Source organism: Schistocerca piceifrons, chromosome 7 (assembly GCF_021461385.2).
Source record: "Schistocerca piceifrons isolate TAMUIC-IGC-003096 chromosome 7, iqSchPice1.1, whole genome shotgun sequence".
NCBI classification, from domain to species: domain Eukaryota; kingdom Metazoa; phylum Arthropoda; class Insecta; order Orthoptera; family Acrididae; genus Schistocerca; species Schistocerca piceifrons.
Genome location: NC_060144.1, coordinates 512956354 through 512975196, shown reverse-complemented (window position 1 = coordinate 512975196; position 18843 = coordinate 512956354). Strand labels below are relative to the sequence as shown.

Genomic DNA, 18843 nt, shown 5'->3' with positions numbered 1-18843 from the left:
AGCTCAGCTTGGTACGTACTAAATTTTACTATTGTTAATAGTTCAGAATCATTTAATTCAAGTTCAAAGTTAAATATCTTGTTTCTAAATTGCGTAGAGTCAAGTTGCTTTTGAAATGATTGTTGAGGTAGTCCAAGACTAACCGTATTTTACTGGATTTCGATGTGCTTCAGAAAGAAAGCTCACTATTAACTTCAGTCACTAAATTAATTTTCGATTTTCCGGTTTTATTAATTCTTTTGCTAAATTAAGTCAGAGTGTAGCGAAATTTATTACTTCTGACAAACTTTCAGTTTTCACACTACACGTGTCAACCTTTAGTTGCCACGCTTCTAGTGCTAATTATATGTGTAATAACCTTTCTTTTTCAGTTACTATAGTAATTGTCCTTAGGACTGGCGACCGTGATTTCCCCCAAATCTCAAATATCTAATTACCGCTAGTTAATTGTTAACGTAACGGCCGCACATTTACTTTCTTTATTAACTTTACCCCTTTTCAAAATTGATTTCCACCAGTTTCATTTGCATTTTTCCTTTCATTTAGATGTAACCCTTTCCTCCCTCTTTACCGATAGATTAACTTCGGTGACGATTGCTTTTCCCAAATTTCCATTAGGTACACGCGGTTTAATTTCTCACTGTCATTAAGGTCGATAAGTGAGGGGGGGAGGTTACACGTGGCGACCTCGTGACAGGACAATCTTCAAATTTGAGGTTGTTCTGGACACGAATTTTGCATTGTACAAATCTCGTAACAAAGTACTGGTTACGAAATGGTCGATACGTCAGCGAGAATATTAGTGTGAGGAATCCCAATTAGATTTGAGATTTGGCATTTATATTGAAAATTATTAAAATGAGTGAAGGCAACAATTACCAAAATTTGGTAGGCTTGGATAAGGAACAATCGGTCGAACAGTGGGGAACGCGCACCGCGGTACCCATTGTTCAGGGACAGGCGGCTAGCATGAAAGATGCGACCGCCGAAACGCAACAAAGAGCAGAAATGGAATTCCACACTTTAGAAAATGTTTCGGAGTCGGAAGTGAAAATCAAATGCGAATCCCTTGATGACGAATACGGGGGGACAATTAAAGAGGAAGCCGCTACGGAAGTAAAACCGGTAGTTTCCGGGAATTTAACTGATTTATTGAACGTTTTGATTAACGAAATCAAGAGTCAATCGGTCAAGCAAGAAGCTCAGTCTGAAAAATTTGAACGGATGCTAGAAATCAGAACAAAGCTATTAACGTTGTTAACAACAATGTTGGAGTTGTTAACACAAAAGTTGATAAAATCAAAGAAGATATTGTTGTAATTAATACCGAAATCGGTAATCTTAAACAGGAAATGATAGGCGTTCAGGCGGAAATTGCGAGCATAAATACTCGTTTTAATTCTGAAATTAGCAGAATCGAGAAAAGTGTAGGAGAATCAGTTGCTCCGATCATCGAGAATAAGGTGACGGAACAAATTCAATTAGTGAAAAAAGAGGATCAAAAGAAGGTGGAAACTTTAAAGGCTTTAGTATCCGAAGTAGATACCAAAGTGACGAAGCAGGCTAATACCTGCGAAGAGAAAAAGAGGGAAGTGGAAACGCTTGCGACAACCACTTGCCAAGTAATTACGAGGGTGTCGGAATTAGAAAGGAAACTTGACGAAAAACAGAGCTATGTGCCAATCTGTGCACATAGTTCGGAGTTGTTGACGAAAGAGGAGCGGTTCGACCCCTTGAAAAAAGGCGGTATACACCCGACGGATTTCATTAAAAATTGTGAAAGAGTTTTACCCAGATCATGGACTGATGAGAGAAAAATTAATGCGATTATTGATGTGTTGGCTGGTGATGCCAAGCGTTGGGGCTTAAACCTCAACATTACGAACCTGACTTTTGACGAATTTAAAAATTTGTTTCTGGCTGAATACTGGTCAGAGCAAAAACAGCAAAGTGTCTGGCGCGAATTTGTCGTATCGAGGCCTTTCGATGCGAATTCGCGCGGTTCGATAAAGGAGTTTTGTGAGGGCTGGATCCGCAAGTTGGAATATTTGCGTGACCGCCGCTCGGAATCCGAAATAGTCTGGGAACTCTACAAGAAGCTTCCAGATGATACAAAACGATACGTAGGAAGCAATTACAGGACAATCAATGATTTCCTGGGAAGAGTTGAGGACGAGGACTATTGGCGCAATAATCGCGACAGTGGTAGAGGCCGTGGTAACAACAACGGGTACCACAGCGACCACAACAACGATAACCACGGGAATAATGCATACCGCAACCATGGCAGCAATAACAATAATGGTTCGGACCGTAATAACAATCGGTACAATGCAAATAATAACAGGAATGACGGAAACCAGTATCATACTAACGTGATACGGGCTTCACAGAATAGTAATAACGCCAGAGGGTGTGATCAGCCGCCTCAGCAGCATCTGGGGAGCGTATCTGCTGGGACGAGACAGGGAAACCATTAGCCGCGCCGGTGAGGGGCCGACCAGGCGTGGAGAAATTTTGGCGGCCCAATAACAGGAGAAAACCCAGGTGTCGTCGTTATGAAAAATCCGTGTGGAATAATCAACGGCGGGAGAGTGTGCCAGTGTTAGGAGAAAGGAGTGCGCCCACAACTAGTAGATCAACTGTATACACGGCAGTAGAAAATACATTCACTGTCAGTGAGAACAATTTAAGTAGTGTTCCGGAAATCGATTATAAAGGGGCAGCTGTAATACCCACAGCGGAACTGGAGATTGAGTTTAAGAATGATTCGCAATTGTTGAGAGAAGATCAGATGTCGGATAACACGTCCGTCATCGAGCGAGGGGATGCAGAGAGGGATGAGGTCTGGTTAAGGCAGTTCGGTCGCTTATACGACGAACTAAGAGATTATAGGGGTCTGTATGGGAGAAGTGTTTATGGGGAGCGCGTGCAGTATTTGCCACGTCTCGTCCCACAGGAAGATAGTATTTGTGAAGTGATGGAAAGTTCTGGCCCTAACCGGCAGACTTTACCAGAAATAGTTGATGTTAATGGGGAGCACGAGCAAGATTCGTCGTGTTTCGTCCCGCAGGAGTTAGATGTTGAAGTAGTAACGGAAAGTTCTGGCCCTAACCGGCAGACTTTACCGAAAGTTATAGTGATAGAAGTAGCCGACCCATCCGACGCAAACCTCCAGTTTAAACGTTGCGAGAGTATTAAGGAGAAAGATTACGAAAATTTTAGTGATAGCCGGACACGATTGGTAGAAAACCACGTAGATTTCAGCGTGTATGAGGTTAGAGCTGACATTATACAGTCCGACGATAGCAGTGTGGGTTGCGCAGATCCAGAGGAAGTAATTTCAGATGCTACTGGGCACATTCCTCCAGGTAGATTGGCAGATGAGATCAATCTGACCAAAGTGGAATCAACGAAGGTGACAACTAGTGAATTGACAGCAAAGCAACACTCACTAGTTGACGAGTTACAGGAAAAGGTTTCGGTATTGGAGGCGAAGCTAGAGACTAAGCCTCAGGACAAACGTGTTGAAATTAAAACTGTATGTGAACAGAGGCTGAAAAAGCCGCCAGATAAACTGGATTTAGGATCAAAGCCGGATGGTTTTTTCTGGAATGACCTGGATATAGACGAGGATTTACTGTGGGAAAATAAAGAAACAGTCGAGGACAAGTGTAGACAGATAGTAGTGTCTGTTAATATGCACGACCTACAACTAAACGTGTTGATTGACACCGGTGCAGAATTGAGTGCTGTATCTGGGAAAATATTTGAGTTACTGAAAGACAGACCTGGCATCGTAGTTATGCCAGTAACAGGAGTGAAAATTATCGGTGCTACTGGGAAGGCCAGTAAACCGGTCACAAAACAGATTTTTGTCAACTTCGAGATATGTGGGGCACGATTTGAACAAGAGTTTGTCGTCGTGCCAGACTTAACTACGGAAGTAATTATCGGGTTAGATTGGCTAGTAAAGTACCGTGCAGTGATTAACTGCGAAAGCAAAACGTTGACATGTACGTCCCAAGATAAAACAATAGTAGTTAGTTTTGACGAGGCAGGAGACAGTGTGCATAGGCAATACCCGCCTATACACATTGTTAACTGGCCGGATGGTATTGACGTAGATATGAATCTGAACTACTGTAATGTGAAGAATCTCGGCATTGACAATAATGTAGAAAGTGAATTGGAAAGTATTGTAGACGGTGTGTCAAACGTAACACACGAACAAAGACGAGGCCGACTTTCCCGTACCTATTGCCATCACAACCATAGGGCATGGGGCAAATATGTAGCAGTATTTGAGAGAATTATGAACACCTTGAGACATGAATCTGCGGGATTTTCTCCAGAGGAAATCCTGTTGGGTGACAGAAGTACAAGTTTAGTGGAAGAGATAATCAAATTCCCTCCACGGATTGACATTAATATTGGTGTGAAAAAGGATCGTTTGCGAGAAGTAATGAAGCTAAAAGCCGATGCTCGCATACGTCGTCATGACACTAAAGCGCGTTTTGATTAATCAATTTAATTTTAATCAATTTAATCATGATCTAATCAACTGAAAAATCCAAGCTGCTAGTTTAAGTTTTCAGCTGAGTCACAGTAGATTAAGGAATGTAAATATGATTTTGTAAATAGCTGTAAGATTTCATAAATATGTAATTTACTAGTCATTGCCGATGTACTTAGACGCTGTTTTAAGTTTCAGGCTAGTACATGCGTGTGATGATGGACAGTGTTGTGTTATCCACTGTGATAGTGTTTATGGACTCCTTGAGATTACTCGGGAGTGAGTTTTTCCTAAAGAATTCAGTGAAACGGACGTTCTGGAAACGCCGTCACAAGGGCGAGTGAGATCAAGCGTGCCGCACACGCGGGCGCAACAATACTGGCGAGGCGAGCCGCTGTCGGCTCTTGTGCCGCTGTTGGCTCTTGTGCCGCTGTCGGCATTCTTTGTACTTGCGAGTACGAAAGGCGGAATAGTTTTTCTTCCCGGACAGCTGATGTGAAAGAATTCTGCTGTCAATATTTATGTTTTTTTCGATCTACTGAATATTATTTTCTTGTTTAGCGTTAAGTGGAATCTCATGACGAGATATTAATTATGAAAAGGTTATGTAAAAATGTGTATTCTATGTAATTAATTATTAATTTGCGTATTTTGATCTACCTGTTTTTATGACCATGTACTCTGATTAATTTTGTAAATAGTATTCCATTTCTTGATACTGCTAGGAATTTAGATTTTTAGAATAGCTAAACCATTTTCTGTGTTTTCTATGAATTTTAATATATTGTCAACCTGTTTTATTTTGATCAAGATGACACAGTGGAATAAGATTAGGAGTGTCTCCACTCAATTATTATCGTCTAAAAATTGGTTTATGGTTAATTAGGCGAATGCTAAATTTTGTTGATGTTTTGAGCATATGCATTTCCGCTGTTTCCTTTTTTTGGACATTTTCTGAGTCCGTTTACGTTACACGAACATCCTCAGACAATGTGGGGCACGTGTAATGCCGGAAATGCATATCCTCCTATTTCCACCTATTGTACTATAATTTGTTTTCCTTATTTTTGTTACCTGAATATATGACATTTCTGTGTCTTTACATATTGTAATTGTTTTACTATTTGTATATATATATTTATGCACTTATGTCGTTGTATAATTGGTTTGTTGTGTAAAGAGTATTTGTATTTTTACGCTGGGTCTTGCCTAGGGAAAACTGCTATCGAACGATTACATCGATAGGTCGTGTGAAGAATCAAAGTGTGTAGGATCTTTGGTAGTGTTAACTCTGCCGCGTGAAGCGCGGGCAGAACAGTGGGAGTCTGGCGGGAGTAGCGAGTGGAGCAGGTGTCGTGTGACGCTCCCGCGAGTTGCCGCGCTTTCGGGGTTTGGCAGCAAGTAATTGCGCTCGACTCGCGATGATAGTTTCTGACATGGTGTCGCGGACGGGAAGCATTAGCTGGCGCACATCAAGAGCCCGTTTCGCCTGGTGACCGTGTCGAGAAGAAGGCGCGCCAACATCCAGCTTCTGCAACAGCGACGGCCGACAATGAGTGACTGTCGCCACCTCCTCGATCGACGGCTTCAAACCTTCAATCAACCAACAAGGAAGACTAAAAGCACGTAAAGTTTCAGAACTGTATGGCAGACCTCAGCTTTTCAAATTGTTCCATTTGCCTCGCAAAATTACAGCAACTTAGCATGAACCTTTGTTGCTCATTGTCCCAATTGCATTGCCAAGCAGGGTCCCTTCCTTTTCCGAAATGAACCCGAGTGTCGTTGAAATTCAAACGCCAGCATTAAAATAATATGCTTAGATTTCACTGCTTTAATTTCAAAGTTCAGTAGCTGGCTACAATATTTAGGTTACACGAGCACAAATTTAGAGTGCGAGTTTTGTTAGCATATTTTAGCTTACCTGTGACTGCAGCTCAGCTTGGTACGTACTAAATTTTACTATTGTTAATAGTTCAGAATCATTTAATTCAAGTTCAAAGTTAAATATCTTGTTTCTAAATTGCGTAGAGTCAAGTTGCTTTTGAAATGATTGTTGAGGTAGTCCAAGACTAACCGTATTTTACTGGATTTCGATGTGCTTCAGAAAGAAAGCTCACTATTAACTTCAGTCACTAAATTAATTTTCGATTTTCCGGTTTTATTAATTCTTTTGCTAAATTAAGTCAGAGTGTAGCGAAATTTATTACTTCTGACAAACTTTCAGTTTTCACACTACACGTGTCAACCTTCAGTTGCCACGCTTCTAGTGCTAATTATATGTGTAATAACCTTTCTTTTTCAGTTACTATAGTAATTGTCCTTAGGACTGGCGACCGTGATTTCCCCCAAATCTCAAATATCTAATTACCGCTAGTTAATTGTTAACGTAACGGCCGCACATTTACTTTCTTTATTAACTTTACCCCTTTTCAAAATTGATTTCCACCAGTTTCATTTGCATTTTTCCTTTCATTTAGATGTAACCCTTTCCTCCCTCTTTACCGATAGATTAACTTCGGTGACGATTGCTTTTCCCAAATTTCCATTAGGTACACGCGGTTTAATTTCTCACTGTCATTAAGGTCGATAAGTGAGGGGAGAGGTTACAAGCACTATGAGACTTAACACCTGAGGTCATCAGTCCCCTAGAACTTAGAACTACTTGAACCTAACTAACCTAAGGACATCACACACATCCATGCCCGAGGCAGGACTCGAACCTGCGACCGTAGCCGTCGCGCGGCTCCGGACTGAAGTGCCTAGAGCCGCTCGGCCACCGCGGCCGGCCGCCAGCACAATCGCCAGCTCTCAAAATCACTTAACGTTCTTGCAGAGTTAGAGAGAGAGAGAGAGAGAGAGAGAGAGAGAGAGAGAGAGATATTTAAAGCTCCAACATCTCTGAAGCATTTGGTGGATGGTTTGGTACAAGAAACCGATAACATTCCGCTGGGAACAATTCAGATGCTCTACGAACTTATTCCGTGAACAACTGCAGCCGTTCTCAAAGCCAGTGGTGGCCCAACTCCTTAGTAATAAATTAAAAGTTGTGTGGTTGTCAAGTGTTCAAATTATTTTGTCCACCACCTGTATACCTCTTTAACCTGATTACTGTATTCGATCGTCATTCTCCAATTTTTATCAAAACACTTCCCTCCATTACCAAATTTATGGTGGCTCGATGCCTCAGGATGTGTCCCGCTAACAGAGCTATTCGACGACCGCTGTCTGAACGACGTCATTGTTAGACCCTTCCCCCCTCCCATCAACCCCCCTCCCTCCCCAGATGTTCTTCCGCGTTGCCGAAAAGATGGGAACCGTATGGTGCAAGATCTGGTCTGTATGGTGGATACTTCCAAACCTCCCATCGATAACGCTGAAGCAAAGTTTGCGCTGTGGGCACCTTGTCGGGTGTTGCATTGTCGTGCGAAGAACAATGTCTTTGCTTAATTTTCAACGCTCCTTGCTGTGCATAGAGTCTTTGCAGCTGAGTCAGTGTCGCACTGCGTTAATGGTTGTGCCCTCTGCCGTAAACTGTGTGTGCACGGTTCCTTCACAGTTGACGAAAATGGTGATCACGACCTCAATTGCTGATGGTGCCACTTGGCAAAGGCGAGGTGGCGTATCTCCATTAAACATACGCTATCTTTGTTACAGCCGTGAAATAAAGGATTCGTGTCTCATCGCCCTTTTGATGCTATTTAGGGAATCATTGCCTTCCGTGGAGTAACGCTCTACGAAATTCAGAGACGCCGTAAACCTTGCGCCTTCGCATGAGACAGTGATCGCGGAACCTAGAGTGAGCGCAGTTCAATATACTCCAGACGATCCAGGACGATGGAACGAGCACTGCATGTTGTGATACGCATCTACTGGACAATGACTGCTATAATCACCCTGCGATTACTGCGAATCAGTTCCTCGGTTGCCTGGGTATTGTCTTTTGTCTATGGCCTTCATTTCCGATCAGCATCATTCTGTCCGAGCGGGCTTCGTAAAATTGCTGGCACCATTTCACTACAGCTGGATGCGTCATTGCATTTGGTCCACGTGCCGCCCGAATTTCACGATGAATCTGTGTGCGATTCAGAAGTTTTTCCACAAGAATCGTACTGTCCCGTGTACTTAAACCTAAGTATTTTTCCAGTTCCCGAGCTATTTTACTCTCACACTGTCAGGCAACTGTTATTCGTACCGCAGCAGAACAGTCTGACAATGGGCATCTTCTTTCACGAACTCAGTCTGACAGTGGGGCCCTTGTTGTACAATGCTCTTAGCGAGAAACGTCATTTGTAGCTTACTTTCTCTTGGTGTCATTTAATTGTATTGATGTTTCCATACCCATCGACAACGTATACACGTTTTAGTAGCGCGTGTAGTATGCTTCTGAAGAAATCGGAAGACATCTAGGTGTGTTTGCACAAGTTCATGATTCTTTGAGATGGTAGGTTGGGATATGTAAAGACAATTGGAAAGCACTCCGAGAACTTCCAGTAGTGCTAAAAGACTATCATAAGACAATGTCCCGTTCCTCAAAAGGAAGGTTACCGTATGAAAAATTAGTCACCCCCATACGCACGCACAGGTAAGTCGTTAGGCCTTTACAGATGGGGCAGCGATCGAGTCACGTGCTTACCAGTGCCAGCACTCCTCTACGAGAGCACACGGCGTTAGCGATCTGTGAGATATTTTTGCTTCAAGCCGACATTGTAGATAGACGTGGGAAAATTTAAGGACGTGACAGAGTCGCCAATGGTGTGTGAAGTTGCTGGATTTCTTGGTGTTATGCGGAGAACTGTTCCAACGTGTCTACAGCCAGTGGTGTAACACAAGTAGCCACTAAATATGTCACAACTGTGGCCTAAAAAAAGATGATGACTGTGACGGACCGTTGACGCGTTTCTCGTCTTTTAAATCAAAATCGCTTACAAACCCGACAGGAATTGATGTAGGCAGTGAATGAAGGTCCGTCCCCACCTGTCAGCGAGAAATTATTGCGATGGGAACTGCATGCAATGAATATTTGAAGTCTGTCACCTCTCAAGTGTCCTTTGCTCATACAGACACACGAAGCTGTGCTTCAGTCGGCTAGAAATAATCGAACGTGGACAGTAGCTGACTGGCGGAACGTAACGTGGTCTGACGAATCACGTCGTCGCCTGTCTTCACAAATGACGCACGTCTGCTACTGCACCGAAGGCATTTCATCCTAAATGTGTGCGACGTCAGGCTCGAGCCGGAAATGGATCTGTGAGTCTTTCTCTTATCGTGAATTTGGTCCGCTCGCTGAGGTGGCCACTAACATGAACCAACATGCTTATTTAAACATTCTGAACGATCGGGTGTTGCCTTTCAGTCAACATCTGCATGATGAGTATGCTATTGGTATCCCTACTTTTCAAGACAACAGCAGAGCTCATAGGGCTGTAAGAATATGTGACTAGTTTTGTGAACTCTCCCCCAGCCTGTAACATCTCGACTGGCCTGCAGAATCATATGATTTAAACCCCACAGAAAGTTAGAACAGTGGGTAAAACGCCGACATCAGCATTCCCGCAATCTGGTGGAACTGCAAGATCAGATCCTCAGCGAGTGTCTTAATCTGCATGCGACCGTACCTGTACAACTTTGTGGGTTCACTTCCTGACCAAATCCAGGTAGTAATTAAGTCGAGGGCCGGAACTATAAGGTAGCAAAATGTATTCGTAATGATTGCTCTAGAGGTAACTTTTTGTCTGGTGAGCGTATGTCTCTCTGCACACATTTTTGTTGTACATTTTTCCGACTTCGACCAGTACTATCTGTCATTTGTAAAAGTATAGGACTTTAAAAAAAAAAAAAAAAAAAAGAAAGACTCTCAGTATATGTAGATGTAACGACAGATGGCCAATCTGCAGAAGCTGCGTGGCTCCCGTAGGATTTGAGTCAGCTGCTGGCATTGTCAACTAAGTTGCTTTTTTTTACTCGCAGCTATCCGTTGATAAAAGGTTCAGAGTTCAACAAGCCATCGACAGCAGTTGACATTGGGGAAGGGAACCGGCCGCGGTTAGTCTGGCGTGACCCAGAGGAACCACGGAAATTCTAAATCAGCACACCACGACTGAGGTTTGGATTCCTTCCTTACGAATTCAAGTCCAGTGAGATTTGCCACTGCGCCATCCTGCTTAGTATTAGCAGTCGATGTGTTACCATTTCTATTGAATTCCATGTTGTTCTTATTCTTGTTGTGGTGTTCCAAGCTAGTCTATTCTGCACACGGCTCTTCATCACTGTTCACTGCTGGCAAGCCTTCGTCTCCCTCTGCAGTTTTTAGACACCCCGTACTTTCTTCCATTACCAAACTGGCGACTCTTGATGGCTCAAAATCCTTTCTTTCAGTCAATGTGTGCCAGGATTTTTTTTCCAGTTAGTCTCGGTACTGCTTCATTAGTTATTCGGCCAACCCACCTAACGGGTTCCCGGGTTCGATTCCCGGCGGGGTCAGGGATTTTCTCTGCCTCGTGATGACTGGGTGTTGTGTGATGTCCTTAGGTTAGTTAGGTTTAAGTAGTTCTAAGTTCTAGGGGACTGATGACCATAGCTGTTAAGTCCCATAGTGCTCAGAGCCATTTGAACCAACCCACCTATCTTCAGCATTCTTCTGTAGCATCACATATCGAAAGCTTCTATTCTCTTTTTGTCTGAAATCCTTGTTGTCTACGTTTTACTTCCGTAAAAGGCTAGCCAAGTACATTCAGAAAAGACAACCTAATACTTTAATTTATATTACATGTTTTAAAAAATTATATTTTTTAGAAACATGTTATAGCCAGTCTGCACATTACATCTTATCTACTTCGGCCATTGTCAGCTATTTTTCTACCCAAACAGCAAAACTCCGTCGTTATCTTTGACTCATTTCGTGAAACGCCATGAGAAATGAAGCTTGAACATTAATGCAGATGGTAGCCAATACTGCAAGGTGTGCCACGAATAGCACCTGTACAATGTCCTCGATACGTTGCAAGTATCAGCCGATGTGGTGATAGTGTTATGTGTAGCTGCGAGCGCATTATGTCTGAAGTAAGTGAACTCCTTTGTGGGCAGATTGTTGGTGATCGTACGGTGGGGTCTTTCGTAATTGAGGTAGCCGAAGTTATAAGGTAACATTTTTTCACACATGTATTTTCATGCGAGTTTCGTTCACAAGCAGTGTGTTTTTTTGTAACCTCAAGACTTGCAAATAATTTCTCGCAGAACCCAAATGAAATACAATTAAAATAAAATCTTTTCAATTAAGTAGGTAAAGACGAACTAGTAGTTAAAATGCCTTTTATTTCGGTATTCACGCCGCAAACGATGAAGAGGGAGGGGGGGGGGGGGGGGAAGAAAGAACTATAATTATTCTTTGTTATAGCGATGTATTAACTGAGTATTCTCAAGAATGTTCTTGCTTCTTGAATGGAGTAATAATTAAAATTATCTGTGAGAGTATGGACACAGAAAAGGAAGTTTTGTTGTGAGTTTTAAGAAGGAAACTGAGCATCGAAAAACTTTCGAGACAATGCAAATAACGAATTTATGCTGATTAATTGGAATGTTAAAATGTAATGTAAGTAAATATTTCTTTCCTTTCATTAATGAGAATGCTGACTCTTTTCTTGCAAAAAAAATGAATAGAAAGCTTTTAGTTTGTAACAGTCATTACAAGAGAGATTTGCCGATGACTTATCTTAAGCTGCTGTGAATCAGACAAGAGACGGTTACATCTTTATTTTCAGACAGAAGCGCGGTACGACATCTGTTCACAGAAAACTAAAAACTCATTGCACGAGAGTAATTCACATTGTACATGTTTGCGTTCTATTTCCCCTGTACGATTACGAGTACAACAGCGAGAGGGTGTTCTAGCTGGGTAATTTTGATTAGACATACCCGCGATAACGCGGGAACTGCAACATATTTTCAAAGAATCGGGGTATGTATTCTTATCTGCTGTCTATGGCTTGCAGCCTATCACACAACTAAGCCACGCTGCAGCTATGAAAACTAAACACCACCTCTCCCGTGAAATCCACGTCTTAACTTTCTCTCATATTACGTTACAACAGCAAACCACCTTCATTTACTTTGGATACAGGTTTTTTATCCGTATGCTTACGACCTAATTCAAGTACACAGTACTTAAAACACATCGTTCGCCTCACGGACGCAGTCCGATGCACGTTGTCATTTTGTGCACTAGTATTTTTGGCTACCGTTAGGACAAAATAAATTTTGTCCTTTCAAATCTGTAAAAATAACTGGGCAGTTTCCGATCTGGTAATAAAAAGCGAATCTACTATTTTACTATCCATACTGTCGTAAGTGCCCTGTTTGCCGCTGAATGTGATACCTATAGCTGACAAAGATATTTTGGATGCGTTTGTACGGAGGACTGACGAGGGACTCAAATAACGTCGTCGTTGATGGAAAAGGAAAGGGACTGCCTGGTGGAGATTAACTAATAAACGTTTTCCAGAGAGAGGCTAGAATAAGCAGCTACGGCCTAAGATAAAGTGTTCGTAGAAAAATAATATTCTTTTTGCATATGGATGTGCTGACCGTAGTCAGAGCGTTGTTGTGAAGAATAAACTTCAATGGTACATTTGTTGGCCTCCACTAGTCACTGTAGTAGTTTTCAAGTTCAGATACATTAACTTTTTTTCTAACTTTGAGACTCAAAATATCATCGTAAGCTATGTATTTTCAAATAGTATGCCCGTGATACTATGGTTCTGGAAGAACTAGAAATATTGATTTTATTTAATAATGCTATTTTCTGTATTTGTGTGTGATTTTTCAATTTCAACAAAATGGTCAGTGGCGATGATAAAGATTTTTTAATCGTTTGCTAGCAAAATATAAAAAGTTATTAGATAAAGTAAAAAGATATTTGACAAAACACGAAGAGTAGAAAGGAATATTGGTGGATAACTTAAAAAGAGAACTAGCTATAGAATTGTAGAAACGTAAAGAAGAGTTTAAGAAAGCTGTGCAACATCATTTTATGAAGCAAATGGGTAAAATCAATAATCAAGTAGCGCATTTGAATGAGGTGGTATCGCGACGAATCGTGAAAGAAGAAGAGACAACGTGTCCAAGGAGGGTTATAATTGTTAGAGAACTAACTGAATAATGAGTTTTCAGAGTTGCAGAAACTGCTCAGTAAAGAAGTTGAGAGACTGATTTATCTATGGATAGTGTGAGTGTTACAAATGTGGATGTTCGTGGGCAGAGTGGAAAAAGGAAGAAAGCTCAGGGTAGTGGTGAGACACCCATTCCTTTAAGATGTTGGGGAAGATGATAACCTGTTACAAGAGACAATTAGACAAGTAGGGAACCATCTCCATGTTTTCGCGGCGCAATAACTGCTTCATCATCTTTCGGCTGTGCAGTTACATACATTTAACTTCTAATATTTCGTCTGTATATAGTTCAGCCATCTTCGGAGTGAGCCGAAACACTGACGCTTCATCACTCGCTCCGTCCTTTTGAAACTAGCGGACCGTGCCACTGCGCATGCCACCATTGATGGACAAGGCGCCAGAGACGTTGGTCGCCAGCAAAGACGTACATTGTGCATTAAATATATCTGTGGCTGCGCAGTCAGTCCACGCTGGTATGTCTATGTATCACTCTGAGCTGCACTGTCGCGACGTATTTGTAAGTTTATAACAAAAAGCGCCGGTTTCCGTGTCTTATGAAAGCTGAAGCAGCTATCTATTAATTAAATCCATCGCCAAACGTATTTCAGTTTCCTCTTTCACCACCGAGTCCCAGAAAGATGAGGTAGACGTAGATGTACCTGCTACGTTCCGTACATCTTTCATGGATTGTACAAGTCGTCTGTCCGATGCATGAAAGGTATTATTCACGTGTCATCTAGTAAACTCCAGCCTCCTGGAGCATCAAACCATCTTTAACGGAACCCAAGAGGGCTGTTGTCTTCTGTTGGGGCGAAAGATCGCTTTTACTTTGTGCTTGCTGAGGATCCGTCCTGTTTCTGACGATAGTCTTTCCACATATGGCGAGAAAGCCACTGAAATCTCTGTCTTCTACTTAACTTATGTCCACCTTTGGTTTCATTCGTATGAGCTTACATATCTGCACTGGGGATTACTCGTTAGCTTCAAAAACTAATTGTAGGAGCTCATCATGCAGACAGGTGTCAGCAGCAGTGATGGGATGAACCAAATGTCTGAGAACACAAACTGGTAGCAGGTACTTGCACGTAAATATAAGACTGTATGCGTCAGTTTCAGATATACTGTACGCCACAAGGTGGCATCTTTGTGCCGAACTAAAAGGTCTTAAAACGGGATTTGTGCATGGATCTAACTCAAAAGGTTTAAAAATTCATTTAATTTATCTTCGCCACGGGGGTACACAACAAACGTATCGTCAATATACCTCCAAAATACAGTGGGTTTTAAGACAGCAGATTTCAGAATCTCTTCCTCGAAATCCTTCGTAAATAAATTGGCCATCAGAGGTGACGGGGGATAACCACGGTGACACCGTCAGTGTGTTTAAAAAAATTCGTTGTTAAATAAAAAGTATGTCGAGGTCATTGCATGTTTGAAAAAAGCTGAAATATCTTTATGAAAACTGTACCAGTAAGTGATAAGAATTATGAAAGTCGAACGTTTGTGAGTAAAAACACGACACAGAAGCTGGCTAACAGATCAGAACTGTTCAGTTTCAGCGATTGTAGCTTGTCAATGAAGTCCGCGCAGTGGCGCTTGTGATGAGCACATTTTCACGCAAGAGGCGTTAGTGTTTCGCACAGCCAGTTTGGAGAGCCAATGTTACCCACTGTTAGGTCATAGGAACATCTTTCTTATGGATTTCTGGAAGTCCATGAATCGTCGTGGGAACCGCACCACTTAGTTTCGATCTTCGCACAACTTCTGGCGGAAAGGGGGAGACGTTCAGAAGAGAAGCAGACTTCCTCTTTGGTTAGGGGGGCCTTTAATGAAAGCATTTTATAGGCACTTATTTGGGCTACAGAAGAAAGATACGTTTTGTGATAGTGCATTACAGTGGGGGCTGTTGAATATACACAGATATGAGTATTACGAGAGATTTCAAACAGAGTAAGTCAACATTTTGGTCGGAGGGTGGACAGAAGAGACTAAGGTTGCAGTTACTGCGGCAAGGCATATACAGAAAGACGTGGAGGGCTACAGGAATTTCATGGAATAGCGTCTCTATCGGTCAAAACATTAAAATGAAGGTATTTTGGAGCGCTTGTCAGTAGGTTATCCAGAGTTGCTAGAGAAAAACTGATAGGAAGAATTTGGGACAGCGCCCAGAAACTGTTACAACTTCTTTATGAACTTTAAATTTGTCAATAAACAGTTATAATAATAAGAGAGATTAATACTGTGCCGGACCTGAACTCGAACCTGGGAGCTTTGCCTTTCACGGGGAAGTCCTTTATCGCCTCAGCTGTCCAAATACGACCCACGACTCGCTCTCACAGTTTCACATTCGCCAGTACATCTCCTACCTTCCAAGCTTCATGGAAGCCCTCCTGCATGCCTTGAAGGACTAGCACTCCTAGAAGATAGGATACTGCGGAGACACGGTTTACCGCAGCCTGGGGGGGGGGGGGAGATTGTTTTTAGATGAGGTTCGAGTTTCGGTTCAGCACACAGTTTTAATTTTCCAGGAACCTTTAAAATATGCTGCAGTTCTCTGTAATCAGAGTCCGCGTCTGAACCACAACCTTTGCGCAGAATAGAACAGCAACCAGTGACTGCCACTCAACTTTTCACAATAATTTCGTAGTCCACGGCCCGTATGCAGATTTAAACATATAGCCGCTTGTCAGTGTATTAAATTCACCGCAACTGCCGTGTAGTTGTGTATCGTGAACCTAAAATCGTACAGTATGGCAGTTCGAAATTCGTCTCTTCTCTTTCGTTTGAAGTTAGACGTGAACTAGTACGCCATCAGCCAACAATATATCTTGCAGTACGAGGAAGAAAATTTCATCTTTCCCGAGTAAGAAAGAAAGCGATACAATTCTTTTGAGTGGAAGGCTGCTATCTCACAACTAGAGATGCTGTAGCTGCCGATCAGAAGCAGATAAACTCGTGCTTGAGTTATCGTTATATTTACACTGCCTGAAGATTCAACGTAGCCTCAGAAACGTGACGGTAACAAGAAGCAGTATGCCAAAGAGGAGACAAGATTTAAAAAAAAAAAAAAAACTTTCCACCTGATGCTACGCTTACGAAATTGCTATGTTTGATTAACAAGCACTTCTAACTCTACGTAGTTTAAATTCTGCTTAGCGATCGCTGTAGGGTACCTGCAATAATCTTCATCTAGAGAAATGAGTGAAGAAGACATATCAAACGGATAATTTATAAATATCAAAATGCGGAAGAAGCTTCAACAGCGATGTATTAACTCTGAAACACTGCAGGGAGAAGAATGTTAGATGCTACTAAACAATCGTAAAGTTCACTACTCCACATTTTATTCAATGTAAGTATAATTTATAGGCTATGCATTATTAATTGCAATTATTTGACCACCAGTGGTATGCTACATACCAAATTAAGTACGTAATGTCCTGTTTTATATCTTGCTGCAATCGTAAATTTTATGAGGGTTTAGTAATTACTGTTAAAGAAACACAAGAGAAACATTCAACATATAAGAATATCGCGTCAAATAATTTAGAAACGAATAACAGTACCTAATGTAATCGCATTACAACACATTTCCTTGAATACTATCCAGAAATATTTCTGAAATTGAAGTATTCATAAACACAGTTTTCAGCAGTTCCTTACCGAGTATACAACGGTTTTAGATCGAGCACTTTACCACTTTTTCAGGCCATCTTATCAATAGGCAATCCCTAAAATGGAAAAAACAGTTTGATATTACTTAATCTTTGTGCCTGGAACTGGCATCTTAATTGAATCTGTGGGACTCGACCTTTTGTAGGTTCCACGCAATTTTCTATAAGTACTAGCTTGCGCGTTCCGTGACATGAGGCAGCGTCGCAAGGAACCACCTGTTTGAGCGGTCGCCACATGATTCGTATGGAATGTGTGAATGAATTTATTTCACATTTCCTTTCTCGACTTTATTGGAAGTAGCTAACAGAAAACGGTACTCGATACACCTATTATCAACTTGTCACGAGGATGCAACCATAATGCTCACAATTCCTCCCGTATTAATTGAAGTGAAGAAATGGGAAGGGAGCTGTTTCTGTTTCGCTGTTTACAGCTAACAGACGGAGTCACTGTTCGATATGGGTTGCTTCAACATGCAAGGCAGTCAGACTAGATCGAAAAAAACACTTTGCTGTACGTTCAACAGGAAACGCCGATCATTTATATTTATTAAATTAGGGTCTCGTACTTTTGTTTGAGAGAGATATCATAAGAATAAAATTGAATATTATAGGAGAGAGTTGCAGAATGATCAGACTCAGATACAATCTCGCATTCCGGTGAAATAATTCCAGAGTTTTATACTTTGGGACGTAAAAAAAGGAACCGACTATAGTTTTATGCAGGCAAAAACTGAAATACATGGACAAAAACTATGCGATACAATAAAACACACGTTACATTGCATTTAACATTGAAATTGACAGCTGCCCAGCAAGTCACAACACTGGTGAAATGCATCAAGGAAACCTTATGGTTGATAACCAAAACAACATTTACCATATGCAACGTTTTCGACATATATCGTACTGAAGCAACATTCTGAGAACGACGTTTTTAAGGAGATAGGATTAGCCCAATTGTTTTGTAGGGTTGCTAATGGACTTACTGTTTTCTCGAGGATCCACGAGGCGGGGAAGATGAGCGGTATGTAGAGCACCTCGTACAGCATCGCGGTCCAGTTGACGGCGTTGCTGTCGACGCGGTAGTACTCGGTGACGATGTTGGTGATGACGGAGTACTGGATCCACTGGATGGAGTTGGACAGCGAGCAGAGCACGAAGATGGCCAGCATGAGCCAGCGGCGCGCGTACAGCCGGCAGGCGGGCGGCGCCGCCGCCCCCGCGTCCGGCAGCGCCGGCGTAGCTGCGGGCGCCTCCATCGCCGGCAGCCGACTAACGCGCCGGCCCGATGCCGACGCCACAGAGCTCGAAACGACCGCCTCGCGCGTGCGCAGTCGCCTGTTTACGTAGCGCGCGCTCCTGTGCGCACCTCTCCCACGCTGTTGCTCCGCGTCTACGGGAACTGGTCCCCTTGCGTTATCAGCCTCAACATATTTGCCGCAGTTATTCTCGCTCGATTACTGCTTCGTCAGCGCGGTGGGAAGGC

At 42.2% G+C, this 18843-nt stretch overlaps 1 protein-coding gene across 1 annotated transcript in view; it reads right to left on the bottom strand.

The window, feature by feature from the left end:
• LOC124709056 (feline leukemia virus subgroup C receptor-related protein 2) overlaps positions 1–18616 on the bottom strand; it is a 731120-nt gene extending 712504 nt beyond the window's left edge. The window contains exon 1 of the mRNA XM_047240704.1: positions 18344–18616. Coding sequence (XP_047096660.1) covers positions 18344–18616 — 273 coding nt within the window. The remainder of the gene's footprint in view (positions 1–18343) is intronic.
• Positions 18617–18843: the final 227 nt, after the last annotated feature.